Genomic DNA, 17,363 nt, shown 5'->3' on the forward strand with positions numbered 1-17,363 from the left:
GAATTAATTGGTCCATGGATATAACTGTACTAGAATATGTGATGAAAGTGGTTTTGGGGAGAATGTGAAGGATTTGGAGGAGTGAGCTAGTCATCTTGAAGTGCTGTATTTGGGGTGCTATAGATGACTCAGGAGACAAGGAGGTTAGGGGAGTAATTGCAAATGAATACAATCTCTGATTATAATAAAGACTATGCTAAACGTCTTCACAGAGAACTTGGATGACCTAAACCCATGCCCTAAAACTTTATGGGAGGCTAACCCTAAGGCTGATGGAGCACTTTTCATGATAGAAACATTTTCTAAACAGCAAAGCCCTCAGGACATGGTGTGGACATTATTAGCTGCTGGAGATTTTCAGTGGGACTAAAAAACAAAGTTAAGCAGACTAGAAATACTAGGGTGTGGTTAGAGAAGGAACAGAGGAAAAAGCATTTAGGGGTAGAGCCAAGAGATCACCTGCTAAAGAGATCAGCAGGAGGCTGATCATCAGGGTAAAAGAAAAAAGGTTTGAGACCACCCATCATCGACACAGACACCTTCCAAGACGTGATGACTTCAAGGGGTGAATTTTAGACTTTTCCTTGGAATTTCTACCTGACATCATCTCTAGATTTTTCTCCTAACTGGCAGAATCTTCAATCATATGAGCTATAAACACACTTAGAAAGGTGGGATCCCTCTTTGGAGGGAAACTTAGCCTAATATGGAATAGTCACTGCATTAGAAGCAATGAGAAAAACTAAATGGTCACTATAGCAACATAGGCCAGAGACACAGAACTTTGATGTTTGTAGGAGTAAAGAATTGAGTAGCTGGGCTCTGTATTTGAAAGGTAGAGCTAGAAAGGTTTGCTGGCCATGTAGGAGTATGAAATAAAGCAGAATCTAGACTTTTATAAGGACTTTACTATGCGCAATCAAAAGTATAAAATCTAGGACACCTTCTTAGGGTCCTAAGGAAAACAGGGAGAGAGATTTTTGTGGTCTAGGTAATTGCCAAGAGTTCACACTGTCTCTGTGAAGTAGGGCATCCCAGGAAACATGAGAAGATAGTTAAAAATGGCATCTTGGCTTCAAAGGAGAAGCGGGTGTCTTAGTTACTGCTCTATCCCTGTGAAGAGATGCCATGACCAAGGCAACTTATAAAAGAATGATATAATTGGTGGAATGTTTACAACTGTTTCAGAGAGCCAGTTCCTATCATGGTAGGAAGGATGATAGCAGGCAGGCAGGCAGGACACTGGAGCAGTATTTGAGAGCTTACAACACATCCACAAGCATCAGGCACACACACATACACACAGAGAGAGTGGGGGAGGAGGGAGGGAGAGAGACAAAAGGAAAGGGTGAGGGGAAGGGAGAGGGAGAAGAAGAGGGAGAGGAGGGAGAAGGCGGTGAGGGGGTCATGGGTTTTTGTAACCTCAAAACCTATCCCCCAGTGACATGTATCCTCCAACAAGATCAGAGCAATTATTCCTTCCCAAAATACTTCCACTAACCATGGACCAAATATTCAAACATGAGAGCTACTTCTCATTCAAACCACCACAGTGGGGAATGCTGGGAATTACTGGACAGGTGGGAGGAGACATACAGAGGCCTGAGGATGCAGAGGTAAGAAGCAAGGATCATGAGCAGCCACGGAGGTGCAAACAGCCAAAGGTCAGAGAAAAGAAGCCATTAGAAGCATGTGGGCTCACCCAGCTGTTACTAAGGGGTCAAGAGGTTGTTCTGAGGGAGGGTAGAGATCACTGGTGGCTTCAGCAAGCACAGCCTGCCAGGCATGGGGGAAGGAGAGATAAGAGAAAGAAGAGATGGAGGGACTACTTTTGGCAGGCTTATTAAAATAGAAGGCAGAGAAACAGAATCTGAGTGAAAGAGACATGGTACCTTGAGAGGAAGGTGAGTTCCTGCTAAGAGGCAGACCACAGCCATCTTCCAGCTCCAGTCCCCCTACTGGCAGCTGGAGCTCAGCAGGACTACTTAGCAACCTTCTCAGGTCTGTTTGGTTCAGGTTAGGAATATGAAGAAAAAGCTCCTAGACTTTTAATGCAGGAGCCTGGTCCTGACCTTACAGATCTGACAGAGAGATGCTAGCATGGACTCCCATATTTGCCAGATGCTAAGGAAGAAGTGAGCTGTGTGCACCCTAACACATTCCAGGGAACCTATTTTCCTGGAGTCAGATCCTTTGACAGCTTCCACAAACCCCAGCCACTCAATCCTTAACACAAAAGCATTCTGCAATTTCTTTTGGGCCTCCTGTCCCAGGAGATGTGTGACACTGGATTTCTTTGCTGCACAGTGACTGTTGTCAGGAATTTAGTGTGCTGGGCAGCACTAGTGAGAGGAGATACGTGTTTCAGAGCTGTTTAAATGGCTGCTAGGCTTTGAAAGATGAATGAGTTTAAAAAGCAGGCCTTCCAGGAAGAGAGAACAGTAAGTGCAGAAGCCCAGCGCATCAGTGTGGTTGAGGAGACAGAAGACTGGCAGGGTCCACACTGAAGAAACGGACGATTTAAGAAGCTCATCACAGATCTCTCAGAGGATGAAATGACCAGGGATGAGCCCTAATGTCCTCCCAAGGGAATGTTAATGCAATCTGAAAAGGGTCCGCCATCTTACCTGAGGAAACCCCAGATGCCCAGACGGTATTGAATGACTACTATCACTACATTTTCATGGGTAGACAGGGCCAGTCCATCAAAAGTTGATGCTCCACCAGAGAGTAAACCACCTCCATGGACCCATACCATCACCTGGACAGGCAGCAAAGGAACCATGCAGGTTATGAGAAGTAGAAAAAGAACATTTGATGACTTAATTATTTCTTGGTTATGATTAAGGTAGCCATAATCTAAAGCTATGAATGCCCATTGTGGTTATAAAAGGGGTGTGTGTGTGTGTGTGTGTGTGTGTGTGTGTGTGTGTGTAGCCTTCCTAACTCCCTAAACTTGGTCTCAGATCACAATCACACTCAAGACAGCCTAGGTACTTAATGCTCTTCCCCTTATCTCAAGACCATGTCTTTCAATAGTTCTTCCAACTGCAAATGTCATCATGTAGCAGTAAAAGCCATGGATGTCATTTTCTCAGCAACACAGCACCCCTCTCATGTCTGGACATAATATCTCAGTTCCGTGGTGAGTTAACCTTCCCTGTGACTGAAATATTATCTCAAGAAATACACATGTCCCCCAAACACACAAGTACCCCTTGCTGAAGTGTCTCCTCAAGCCTATCCATCTCCCAAGCCAACTACCAACCACATTTCCAAGAAGTCTTTATACATTGACTTCACCTGAGAGTCCACGACTCACCAGGCACTTCCATAAAGATTAAGGGTCAGGAGCAAAGGGAGTACAAATTCTGAGTAATGGCTCCTGGGGATCACATTGCCAGAACCAAAAGGATACACTACTATAATGTTGCTAATAAAAGAACTAACAAACTGTAAACTAATTACTGTTTAAAGTATTTAAAAATAACCTATTCATGTACCAGATAGGCAATCTGCTTGAAGTTCCACAGAGCATGAGAGACAGAAGTAAGACTTGACTCAGAGCCATTGAATTCCTAACTCCTGTTGCCCACAGCTACACCTCAGTGAGTTAGCAGCCAGGCAACTAGGGCAGAAGGCAGATGTTCTTGCTGCCTTGTGTGAGCTCATTCAGGACTGAAGCATGTCTTGAAAGTCACTTCTGTGTGTGCACAAGGAACCGTACCAATCTGAAGAAAACAGAGGCTGAGGAAGTAAAAAAAAAAATAGCCCAGTCTCTCATCTTCTTAAAAGCACACCCAGGATTAATCCAGACCCTATGCTCTAGGACTTAAGTTCATAGCTGAAGCACCTCCTGCTTTTAGACTACCATATTCCTTGGTTTTCCTTCTCTTGGGTTCCCTGCCACCTTGAGGAAAGGTCTGAAGCAAGATCATCTCAGAGTGAAGAGCAGAAAAGGCTGGAGGGCAATGGCATACTGAAGAACCTACTAACTACATTGTATCTTCTGTCCAAAGGGTCACCTTCTCCAGATGCCCACCTCTATCCTGTGGCCTGCAACTAGCAGCCTGCCCCATCCTCTATCCTATGACTGTGACCTGGAACTAGCAGCCTGCCCCATCCTCTGTCCTGTGATCTGGAACTAGCAGCCTGCCCCATCCTCTATCCTGTGACCCGGAACTAGCAGCCTGCCCCATCCTCTGTCCTGTAACAAGTAACTAGTAACCTGACCCATCCTCTATCCTGTGACCTGGAACTAGCGGCCTGCCTCATCCTCTATCCTGTGATCTGGAACTAGCAGCCTGCCCCATCCTCTATCCTGTGACCTGGAACTAGCAGCCTGCCCCATCCTCTGTCCTGTGACCTGGAACTAGCAGCCTGCCCATCTTTGGGTCTTTGTTTATATGGAAACGCTGACTCACTGAGCCATCAGTTCTTGCCAAAGGCAACCAAGGGAAGAAACAAATTATAGCAAAGTCCCAGATGTTTGGCAAAGGAAATACTTCTGGGGTTGTCCCAGACTGCATCCCACATACCTTCATCATGGGACCATGAAAGTGTTCACAGATGGACCCTGATGTACTTGGAAGAGCACACATTGGTTCCAAGTCCTTACTAAAAAACATGGTTTGAAGATCAGGGGACCCAAGTTCTTGCTCCATCAACCCTAATTTATAGATCCTCTCCATCTTTGCCTTATTTTCTCTATCCATAAAAGTGGGACTAGGGGGATGTTGGGTCATGGATTTTTTTCCATTTCTGACTTTACTGGAAATTGTCTTAATTCCACGGGTTCAGATTCTCGAACAACAATTAAGAGAACAAACATTGCTTTCCTAATGTCCATTGTAAGAGAGCATGCAAGAATTAAAATGTGCCTACCAGATATACTGTACTCTCTCACATATGCCTAGCATCACTGGGGATAACTGAAGTACCAAAACCATATTTTTCTGTGGTCAAGAGAAGTAAGAGGCATGCATGGCTAACAGTACCTATACTACTAGAATCCTTTATCCCTTCTAATCTGCACTGGAAGATCCAGGATGCTGAAGCGTCTAGATGCTCATGCTTGAGTGCTTACCGGCAGCCTGCCTTTGCTTGTCAGGTCTGTAGGGGAGTAAATATTTAGGTAAAGGCAGTCTTCAGAATACTCAAGAGGAACATTTTCTAGTTGGTTAGTAAAGACATCGGAGAGCACTGGCCCCACTCCTGTAATTTGCGAGCACCTGGGAAGGGGAGAAAGAAGAACCTTGAGATTCACACAAACAAATAAACCCAGGGAAGGCCTTCTATCATGTGGTTTAAGCTCACAAACTGAATTTGCATTACTAGGCCTAAGACACTGGTGTGGATAGGAAGCTGTCTGGGGGTTTTAGTAAGAATCCTGAGATTCCATGAAGACCATGCAGAGTCACTGGCACCCACTACAGTCAAACAGCAAACCTAAAGGGGATCTAATGTCAACTTTACGCCTTGTGTTTGTCACGAAACAGCAATCATGTCTGTATGGCTAACTGCTGAGGGATCTATCAGATCCAATGAGACACAATCTCTAGCGTTTGTCTCATACAGGTACTGAGGTATCCTGGTGTCAACTCCAGCTGTTCTTACTGTGGTAGGCATCTGTCTCCTCCATGTAGGGACAGTCTCCTCTGCTGAGACATGATTCCAGGCTTAATTCCCTGGGAAGATTGGTCATGCAGTCCTGGAATTCTCCTTCTGTGTGCTCTGGGGCCATCGAGTCTGGAAAGCCTCAGGATCCTTGTAGCCCCCAGGGACTCTCAGCAAGCCTGGGTTGAAGTGCCCTCTACTGCTGAGATGTGTGCAGTTATCACAGGCTTAAGGAACACAGCACCTAACCTACCTAAATCTCTTGGAGAATTCAGGTACAAAAGTGATTGTAGGGACTACTTGGGCCTTCAATGTGTAGACATTGCACAATGACCACAAGCATCAGCAACACCCACAGCAACATAACCTCAATAAATACACAAAGTAAGGCACCAGAGACTGACTCCCGAATGACAAGGATGTGCAATCTCCCGGAGCTCTGCCTCCGAATAGCTGTTTTCTGTTCTTAAGGAAGAACAACGGACTCCAAGGAGACACAAAGAAGCGGCTCATAAATTCATCATAGACACGTTTTCTTTTGGGGCAGGAGAAGTAAAGTTGTCTATATGGAAATATTTCTAATTGCTTGTTGTTAAGCAGATACAGAGTGTGCCCTCACCATAGAAATTGAACATTGAGATTAAATGTTAAAAACAAATCAAACAGGAAGGATGGAAAGTACAAAGAATGAAGTGGAAAAAGAGCCAACAGCAAATGAACCAGAGAGCAGAGCAGTGCGCTTGAGGGCCAGCTAGCTCATGGTGCTTCTCTTTCCTTTTTGGGTCTTTTTTTTTTTTTTTAATAGTGCTACGGGCTTTTGAACTTGCTAAGCAAACAGTTCACCACCGAGCTGTAACCACCGCCCCAGGCAGTTGATTTGAAAGTACACAGAGTGAGAGGAGAACAGGAATGAAGGAAGACAGCTTACAGACCCCATTAGACACATCAAAAGAGCAAACACGGCAGTTATTGGGGAAGAGTAGACAAAGACAAAGAACAGGGATTTCTTTATTCAAAGAGGATAACAGAGATTGCTGCAGCGGAATGGGAGATGCTAGCATCCAGACAACCATCCAGATATAAGGTCAAAGCTCACATGTTTGATCAAACCCAAAATTGTCACCTAGGACATATTATAAACAAACCCAACCATCAAAGGTAAAAGAAAAACAAAACAGAAAAGCAAGTAACACATAAAGGATTGCTACCAGCTTTGCCATACAAGAAAGGCTAGATAGAAGTTCCAGAGAGAAGACAGCATGGAACAGGGTTGTTAACCTTCGCTGGTAGATGTAAACACAGAAATGGCTACAACTGCCTTAGCACTGCAATCGTGCTGAGTATTCACACCTATCTGTAAACTGGCAAAGCTATTTTATTTTATTAGAAATAATGCTCATTGAATTTGTTAATAGTAGGCAGGACAAAGATGTGTTCTGTGGCATCAAAAATTCAAAATGGAAGAAAAAAGTTGACATGTAGAGTGTTGGTTTTCCTCTTGGTTAATGGTGGGTTCTTGTCAATTTAATACTGCAAGTACGGGCTGTTTGTTATAAGCTCAACAGTGACTACAAAGCAAAAGCTTATCACAGTGGCACTGAAAAAAAGTCAAAGGATCAAAGAACACTACTTGAGAAAACCACCTAACTACCAAGTAAGACAGAGAGAAGGAAGAAAGGAAGGACTGGCCGTGGGAATGCTGGGTACCGTTCTTGTGAGGCCATCTGGGTCCTCTGGACTGTGCTCAGCTCACCATACCTCACCCCCAACATCAGCAGCTTCCTCCATGAAAAGGTCAAGACAGGAGGAGAGACATGATTCCCGTGTCATACTTTCTTATCAGCATCTTATCCAACGAGTGAAACACCAACCTTCCTTACCTATCACAATTCATTTTCTTGCTTTGCAATTAGTTATTCTACCCCCCCCCCATACAAAAAGATAGGGGAACTTTATTCTGCTCACTGATGCATTATCAGAACCTAGAATATATAACAGGTGTTCAATAAATACATGTTTGAGAAAAGACTCTAGGCACCCTGACAGTTATGGAACATCTTTGGGATCTTAGAGTATGTTAGGGATACATAAACAAAGTCTAATCAATCAGAGATCCTGCCTCAACTCGTTCCAACAGCTCTCTGAGGCAGGATATCCTTTGGAAAGATACCTAGGCCCACCCCAGTAGCTTACATAGGAGGGTAGGAGGTGGCGTTCTTCACGTAGCTCCAGTGCTCTGCAGGCTGTGGTGGAGCAAACCTCAGGGGCCCAAGAGGGGGCTTGGCAAAGGGGACTCCCAGGAAGATGGCCACAGGCTGTGCGGATCCTTCTAAGCTGATGTACTTCCCCAGGACTTTGCCTTGCAGGGTGTCTACCACAGGTGGTGAGGACAGGTGCCCTGATGAAAATGGAGTCAAAATAAGAACACACCAGAGTAGATGACTTAGAGATGAATCCAAGCGGGGTGTTTACTACTTTTAGGTATATGGTCATGAGTAAACTACCATAGCCATGTAGACATCAATTGTTTTTAATATAAAATTATGGTAAGAAAAACCATCCTTCCCAATTCAGAGGGATGTCAGAAGGGGTAAACCAGAACTGGAGGCAGAAAAGCATCCATGCCATGGAGATTGGGAGATAGCCCATTCAGTGAAGTGTTGGATGTTGGTGTTGGATGCTGGGTTAGAGGATGAAGGAGAGGTGGCCCCTTACCCCTTAGCACTTACTACTTATCCTCCTCACCACTGAAATGACCAGGAAAGGAACCAAAGTCAACCAGGAGGATGGGGCAGAGGGATTGTGAGAAAGAAGAAGGAGCAGGGGAAGAAGAAGATAGTTTACATCATTCTTTGGAGCTCAAGGGCTGTCCTCACCTGGTGCCTGGTTCTGAGTCACTAAGTTGAATAGGCAGTAGGCTACAAGAACCCCATATTGGAGGTGGTTGGGGTACAGGGTCTGGATTAATTGGACCCTGTAAATGTCGGTATCTCCAAATTGACAAGACTTTGTATTTGAAAGGCTCAAACTCAAGAAAGACAATCCATGCTTATTGCAGGACAGCTTAGGACTTCCATATACTTCCATGCCATTTGAAGCAGTTCATTAGCAAGACTCGTTAGAATGGTTATTACCCCAGTGTCACCTGCCAAACTGTGTCTTATTCATTTCTGCCATCTGAATCCAGAACCAGTGTTTGGCCATCAGAGCCCTGGCAACCCTCACTATGTCTAGGATTCTGTCTCCTTTCTGTCCCCGAGGCACTGTGACAGATTTGAAAGGGAATGTAAGGCAAAATGAGAATGGACAAATCTGGAATGGCACATTGTTTTGCTGCTGGTTACCCCAGCAACTTCACCTCAACCCATCTTCAGGAAGTCCATTCAGGATTCTCTCCATCCCTCGGTGTCCTCATCTGTAATGTGGCCATGCTAGTGCCTACTTAGCTAGGCTTCTTTGAGGAGGATTATAAAGTACTTATAATACACATCTGGTGCACAGTAAATGCCCCATATGAGTACCTCCCATTTGATAAGTAATCTTTTTATTTCTTTTTATATTTTCTCATCTCAATGGTCCACTTTCCACCTTCTGGCTACTCATTTCTACCCACTTCAGGTGGCAGGAAAGCATCACTGAGCTAACATGGACCACAGCTAGTGATCTTGGCTCAGAGGTAGCTCTCACACTCTTCCAGCCCCTTCTCCATGTCTCCCTGGACTTCCATGGTGCTTTGTTTGCCCTTCCTCCTGTGACCACTCTAGTGTGTGTTCTCAATTTGGACTGTTTCCAGTGCTTGGAGTAGACCCTGATCTGTTTTGCAATATTGTTTCCTAAAAGACCTTCCAGGATTATTGGCTGTTCTCTTTGGTAAGACCAATTTTGAGTCATTATTTATTTCTGACCACACACTTGAGTGGAGATGTTGACAAAGTGTCTGTACTCAGTGGCAACAGTTGGTGAATGAGAGAATAGAATCACGTTCTGAGAGGGATGCTCTGAGATACTGATGCCCTGAAGCCACACAGGAGAACATATGATCCATGACCATGATCAAGAATGCCAATGTCCTTCAGCATCAGGACAGATGGTCAGTCTGGCTTTGTATAGAGCCAAATAAAGGAGGACCAAGACAGGGACGAAGCTGTAGGGAGTCAGGGAAGAACTGTATGTGCCACAAGAATGGAGCTCGCAGGCTAGCCTGGCTGGGATGACCATTTTAAGAACTGCCAGTGAATATTCTTTACTCCAGAATGGTCCCTGTTCTTTACTTGACCATTAAGCAAACCTCAGTCCTTTATTTAGGGATTTGAGATTCTCCACATCATGCACCTGTACATTTCAGACCCTCCCTCCACAGTTCCCATGGTCTCTACTTAGCAGTGTTTGTAGCCCATTTATTCTTCCCAGCTAGAACTTGTACCTTGCTATCTGAATCTCTGAACTCTTCTTTTTCCCGTATGCAATTCCTTTCCATCTCCCCTCATTTACTTATTCCCTCAGTACAAGTCCCAGCTCCCCCTGGTGATGTGAAGGCCTTAATCCCTCCTCCAACTCCTTGCAGCTCCTTTCTGTTCCCTCTCTCATCTAGGTGTGTCTGTGGTCCTTCTCCTACAATGACAGGCTCCTGAGTCTAAGGGGTGCCTCTTAATCACCTCATACAACATACAGCTCATACCAACATCTCTTGGGGACTGAGGAACAAATTATCTTCTTAGTAGTATTTGGCTCTTAACATGTTGGCTTGACCATATTTCAAATTTTTACTAATATACCCATTAAAGATATCACCCCTTTAAGTCCATCCATATATTGTACTTCTAGACCAGACACTATGCTAAGAGCTACAAAACAACCACCTATGCCATCCTCAGTACAGCCCAGGAAGGAAAGCTCTATTGCTTTCCATTTTCCAGATTCATCACCCAGACACTGCAAAGTTGAAGTGTCTTTCCCAAAGTCACAGGGATCAGAAGAGCTTAAATAGACTCTAGCCTTGTGCCCTGGATCCTGACTCAATGCTATTAAAACTCTGCTGAGCCTCTCTCTATATCTACCCAGAGATAGAGTAAGATCTGGGAGATAGCTAGGGCCTCTCATGCTAGCTCAATGACCTCTTAGCACCTGCAGCTGCAGTATCACTATGGTTTTCTTTCCCTGGATCTCTGTAATGGGAGGAGCTTGCTGGGTTCTTTTGCTCCAAGCCCATTTTGAAATTGTGCTGGTGATCTCTGATACAGAATGGAACCTGGCCTCTATTCTCTTCATACGCATTTACATTCCCATTTGCCCTGGTTTAGGAGCTTCAAAAGAGCTCCAAGTGTTTATATTTTGGAAGAACTCACCCAAAGCCATGCAAGTATTGAGGGAAGCCAGGGCCAGAGCAAAGAGCCACATGGTAGAAGGCCAGTTGCTCTGGGGTCCTGTGACAAGGTCTTGGTGCTCTTCTGAAGGGTTTTGTATAACCCGTCTTAGATGGTGAAGCCTTGTTACCACATCCATCCATGTGTAGTTCAGTGGCCTAATCATGAGATGACAAGGTGCTCTGCCTGCTCCACAGAGCTCCCAGGAGTCTGATGGCAACCCAAGCCATACATAGCCTTAGTTCAAGCTCTTATAATTGGTTCCAGACTCAACTATCAGATTACATATGATCTCAAACAACATCTTACATAAGCTCTTTCCCCTGGCACTCTAACCTCCGTCCACCTTGAGCTTCCCAAAGGCATGCACAGCAAATGGCATCTTCCGGCAGGGCTAAGCTTTGGTCTGAGACCCTCAGGAAAGGCTGGAAAGTTTAGAGCAATGCTCAGCTCCAGAGATGCTGTCTGGGGAGGTTAAAACACATCTACAACTTCCCTCAGATAGTGGGTCAGAAATTCTGTGTTCTCAAGTCTGCAAGTGAAGTTAAATTGTGAGTAGTTCTCTTTCTGATGCCTAAAGTAGGTTTCCATGCTCCTGCCAAGTGGCCAAGCCATCTGCCATCCACCTCTAGACTCGGAGAGCTCACTACTTTTAAATATGTTTGGGGGAAATGTTTCTGTGCTAAATCAGCTCCATTTCTCCACAGTATCCATCATTTATTGGACATTTGCCAAAATGTATTTTTCTCCACAGTAAAATTAAATGCCAAGATTTGAAATTAGAAACTCGTGGGAGTTCAGTCACTGATGCTTGTGAAACACATCTTCTCACCTTTCCCTACTTCTACATATTCCAGAGAAATTGGGGAACCCACTTGATGTTATGGGTTTCTAATTTTTGTTTTAAGGCAGGGTTTCATGTATAGCTGGCCTTGAACTTCTGATTCTCCTGTTTCTACTTCCTAGGTACTGAGATTACAAACTCATGCCACCATACTGAGGTTTTGTTCCTAATGTGTTTTTGTGTTAAGGCCTCTAGTCTTGTCTGGATCTGCACCATCTCAGCCACACCAGCAGCCTCCCTGGTCCTGTGAAGGAAAATATGTTCCTTTGTTCCTGTGCTTCCCTCTGCTGGACACTGGGAAATACTAAGGTCAATGGGACTTTATGGTGTTAGTTCTGGTTGATATCATGGAACAAGTGTGTGTAGGGGGAGATTTTTCAGAAAACAAAATTAAATAAAATTCTACTGTGGTGGAAAATAGAACAAGTTGTTGCTTAATGAACTGAAGAAGCCCATTAGGGACATGAGTCTGCAGAATTTAGGAGTGACTGAAAGGGCCTGGCCTTGGACTCACCCTATCTCCTGAAAATGTGGGGACACCTTAAGTCATGTTGAACGATGAAGGTATCATTTTAAAAGTTGTTAGTCCCAGAAGTAACTGGGAACAGCAGGACCCAGGCACCCAGGAACTTCACCCAACCATTGGCACAGGTTGCTTCTGGTTTTTAGCCAGTGCCCTAAGCAGACCTTGGGCACAAACTCCACAGCCAGTCCCACAACACCCAGAGGAAGTTCTACTCCCAGGTGCTATAACATGTCCAGGAACACAGGATCACAGGATCAGAGGCTCCTAGGAACTTGATTACATCAGGATCTCAGGGTCCCAGAGGCAGCTTGACTCCCAGGAATTCTGACACACCCAGGATCCCAAGATCCCAGAATCACAGGATCCCAAAGACAACTGAACTCTGAGGAGTTCTGGCACAACCAGGATCACAGGAAGGACAGGCTCCAGTCAGATATAGCCAGGACAGGTAGCACTAGAGATAACCAGATGGCAGGAGGCAAGCATAAGAACATAAGCAACAGAAACCAAGGTTACTTGGCATCATCAGAACCCAATTCTCCCACCATAGCAAGTCCTGGATACACCATCACAGTGGAAAAGCACGATTTGGATCTAAAAATCATTTCTCATAATGATGATAGAGGACATTAAGAAGGACATAAATAACTCCCTTAAAGAAATACAGGAGAACACAGGTAAACGGCTAAAAGTCTTTAAAGAGGAAACACAAAAATTCCTTAAAGAATTACAGGAAATCACAATCAAACAGGTGAAGGAAACGAACAAAACAATCCAAGATCTAAAAATGGAAATAGAAACAATATAGAAATCACAAAGAGAGACAACCCTGGAGTTAGAAAACCTAGGAAAGAGATCAGGAGTCATAGATGTCAGCATCACCAATAGAATACAGGAGATAGAAGAAAGAATCTCAAGTGCAGAAGATACCATAAAAAACATTGACAACAGTCAAAGAAAATGCAAAAAGCAAAAAACCCCAACCCAAAACATCCAGAAAATTAAGGACACAATGAGAAGACCAAACCTAAGGATAATAGGTATAAATGAGCACGAAGATTCCCAACTTAAAAGGCAAGTAAATATCTTCAACAAAATTATAGAAGAAAACTTCCCTAACCTAAAGAAAGAGATGCCCATGAATATAAAGGAAGCCTACAGAACTCCAAATAGACTGGACCAGAAAAGAAATTCATCTTGCCACATAATAATTAAAACACAAATGCACTAAACAAAGAAAGAATATTAAAAGTAGTATGGGAAAAAGGTCAAGTAACATATAAAGGCAGACATTAGAATTACACCAGACTTCTCACCAGAGACTATGAAAGCTAGAAAATCCTGGGCAGATGTCATATAGATTCTAAGAGAACACAAATGCCAGTCCAGGCTGTTATACCCAGCAAAACGCTCAATTATCATAGGCAGAGAAAACAAGATATTCCATGACAAAACCAAATTTACACAATACATAAATTCAGCCCTACCAAGGATGATAGATGGAAAACACCAACACAGTGAGGGAAACTACACCCTAGAAAAAAGCAAGAAAGTAATCTTTGAACAAACCAAAAAGAAGATAGCCACGCAGACATAATTACACCTCTAACAACAAAAATAACAGGAAGTAACAATCACTTTTCCTTAATATCTCTTAACATAAATGAACTCAATTCCCCAATAAAAAGACATAGACTAACAGACTGGATACATAAAGAGGACCCAGCAGTTCGCTGCATACAGGAAATGCATCTCAGTAACAAAGACAGACACTACCACAGAGTAAAAGGTTGGAAAACAATTTTCTAAGCAAATGGTCCCAAGAAACAAGCTAGAGTAGCCATTCTAATATTGAATAAAATCAACTTTCAACCAAAAGGTATCAAAAAAGATAAGGAAAGACGCTTCATACTGGTCAAAGGAAAAATCTACCAAGATGAACTCTCAATTCTGAACATCTATGCTCCAAATGCATGGGTATCCACATTCATAAAAGACACTTTACTAAAGCTCAAAGCACACACTGCACCATATACAATAATAGTGGGAGACTTCAACATTCCACTCTCAGCAATGGACAGATCATAGAAACAGAAACTAAAGAGAGACACAGTGAAACTAACAGAAGTTATGAATCAAATGGATCTAACAGATATTTATAGAACATTTCATCCTAAAGCAAAAGAATATACCTTCTTCTCAGGACCTCATGGTACTTTTTTCAAACTAAACATATAATCTGTCACAAAACAGGCCTTCACAGATACAAGAAGATTGAAATAATGCTATGCAGCCTATCAGATCACCACGGATTAAGGCTGGTCTTAAATTCCAACAAAAACAACCAAAGATACACATACACATAGAGCAACGCTTCACTCAATGATAACTTGGTCAAGGAAGAAATAAAGAAAGAAATTAAAGGCTTTTTAGAATTTAATGGAAATGAAGACACATCATACCAAAAATTATGGGACACAGTGAAAGCAGTGGTAAGAGGAAAACTCATAGCTCTAAGTGCCTCCAAAAAGAAACTGGAAAGAGCTTATACTAGCAGCTTGACAGCATACCTGAAAGCTCTAGAACAAACAGAAGCAAATACAACCAAGAAGGGTAGACAGCAGGAAATAATCAAACTCAGGACTGAAATCAACCAAATAGAAACAAAAAGAACTATACAAAGACTCATATAAGGGCTTTTGAATATATTTCTTAATGATCCATTTCTAATATTTTATGCTCTTTTATTATGCTTAATTCCCAAAGAATATTTTGTATGTTTTGAAAAGATTTAGTACTCAACATTGATATAGGATCCTCAGTTATGGATAGGATTAAATGTTCATTAATGATAATTTTAGGGTATGAAAGGATATGAATATAAAAGTTTAACAAATGTATTATTTGGTTCTCAAAATACTCAATATTATTAATATGTTTGATGTATACAATGCACTTAAATAATAAAAAAATTAAGAAAAAATGTTGTTAGGTAACGTGTACCTTCAATGCCAAGGACATTACACAATGATTTGGAGAACTTTTTAGAAACTTAGGCCATATGCAAATGTCTCTGTGCATACAGTGATCATCAACAAGAAGTTTGGATCAGAATGCCCAAGTAAATAGATGTCCAGGTCCCATTCACGAATATTTCAGTCAGCTGGATTGAACTTTGCCCTGGCTATTGGGATTCTGGCAAAGGCTTCTAGCAATCCTTCAACTTTTACCTCATAGAAAAATCTTAAAATAACCAAGGAAACAGAAAATTGGATGGCAAGTGTAATTTATAGCTGGGCACCTAGTAAGACATGCATGAAAAACAGAGCCACATCCAGGATTCCTAGAGCTGTGACCAGCAGCCACACTACAGTTGTATTCGTGGGCTTCCTGGCTTTCCATCATGTGTTTTGGTGCTCTTCCTAGGGCCATACAGATGCCCTCAATCACGTGTAGATGGGAGCAGGTACACACATAACTCACCCTCTTCTTCTCTGGGGAACTCTGACCATGTTATATTCTCCACTAGTACCCTGCTGTTGCACACCACCCCTGGCCTATCTGGTCTCCCCCTTCATGACATCCTGAGTATTTCCCAAAATCACGACAGCCCTTCAATTTGTCTTAGGGTTGGTGTGTGTGTGTGTGTGTGTTTGTGTGTTTGGGGGGGGGGAGCAAAGATACCATACAAAGCCTGTGTGACTATGTCTATGAGTACATACACAGATGACCATCATGCCTTACTGAAAAATGGACCCTATTTTTATTCTATAATAAACAGATTTCTTGCAGTATCTGTTAACATGGTATTCATGTAGCCACCACATGTTTTTTTCAGTATCTGTTTAGTATACTTGTCTCCTGCTTTTGGGCTATCTCTCTGTTTTTTCCAGTGTGTGTCTAATGGGAGTATATACTAACTACATTTACCCTCCCCCAAAGAAACTGCACAGTCTTCTTACATGCAGAGTGGAGGTCTTAGCCACAGTGTTGGGGACAAAACAAAGCTTTCAATCAGGAAGGAAAGGCCAGTGGCTTAGGACTTTTGTAGTTGGGGGTGGAGCCAGGGTGAGCTTGTGAGGCTTGGATCTTACCCTGGCGCCAAGACAGGAAGTGCCCAGGCTTTCTAATCAACTTCTCCAGATAAGGAGCCAGGGGGAAAGGCCAGAGGTGAGGCTTATAAACCACCAGCAATCAGAGGTGGCAAAGTGGAGTCATACTCTGTGTTACTCAGCACACAATTGGGTTTGGGCTTTAAAATCCAGTCTCGAGACCATTGTTAATTAATATGTCTAAGTATTTTATATTTAGCAAAATTATTCACAATGTGAACTCAACTCACTAATTTACCAGATGTTCAGTTATTCCTTACGCTAATTTCCAAGTCAGTTTTTCCTTGAGAGTGATAACTTCATTTTATCCCCAACATGAAATTACTATATAAACCTCTTTAAAAACTATACTGCCTGGCATTGCAAAAATAATTTAGGAATTGCCCTTGGTGTACAATATTCACATCTTTCAATATTACATCTTCAAGCAGAGTTGTATCAATTACACGAAGATGAATAATTGCCCATTACTTTAAGTTATTCTCTCCCATCTTTCCCCTATTTTTCCAGGTCTCCCCACTCTGTTCCCCTGACCTTCACAGAGAGTCTATTTCCATACTTTTACTTTCCACCACAAGTAGATTTCTAGTAGATGTTACCTTGTATCTGCTGATGAAGTGGCAGGTTCTGGGAGCTGTCTCTCTAGCTCTGATCTACTCCTAACTTTAGTGAGACCTTGTGTCCTCAGACTTGGAATTGGGGTCTTCTCAGTTATCCCACCTCTCCCAGGTACCAAAAGTTCCCTAGTACCTTCACCCAGGTCTGTGTCCTGCACTGGATTTAGGGAAAGTAGAACATCAAAGCTCTGTTTGCCTGACCTCAACGGGTCTTCACAAGAGCTCTGAGATGAGAGGTTCCCATGCTATTTTTGTAGAGGTAGTGGGATTTTGTTTCTTCATGTA

At 43.0% G+C, this 17,363-nt stretch overlaps 1 protein-coding gene across 1 annotated transcript in view; it reads right to left on the reverse strand.

Annotated features, from left to right (window-relative positions):
* The window catches only part of LOC110300389 (liver carboxylesterase 1-like), a 29,024-nt gene extending 16,365 nt beyond the window's left edge, over positions 1–12,659 (reverse strand). The window contains exons 1-4 of the mRNA XM_021170554.2: positions 10,962–12,659; positions 7,810–8,014; positions 5,087–5,231; positions 2,628–2,761 (exon numbers count right to left, since the gene is read on the reverse strand). Coding sequence (XP_021026213.2) covers positions 2,628–2,761; positions 5,087–5,231; positions 7,810–8,014; positions 10,962–11,145 — 668 coding nt within the window. The 5' untranslated portion in view covers positions 11,146–12,659. The remainder of the gene's footprint in view (positions 1–2,627; positions 2,762–5,086; positions 5,232–7,809; positions 8,015–10,961) is intronic.
* Positions 12,660–17,363: the final 4,704 nt, after the last annotated feature.

This window comes from Mus caroli, chromosome 8 (genome assembly GCF_900094665.2).
Source record: "Mus caroli chromosome 8, CAROLI_EIJ_v1.1, whole genome shotgun sequence".
NCBI classification, from domain to species: domain Eukaryota; kingdom Metazoa; phylum Chordata; class Mammalia; order Rodentia; family Muridae; genus Mus; species Mus caroli.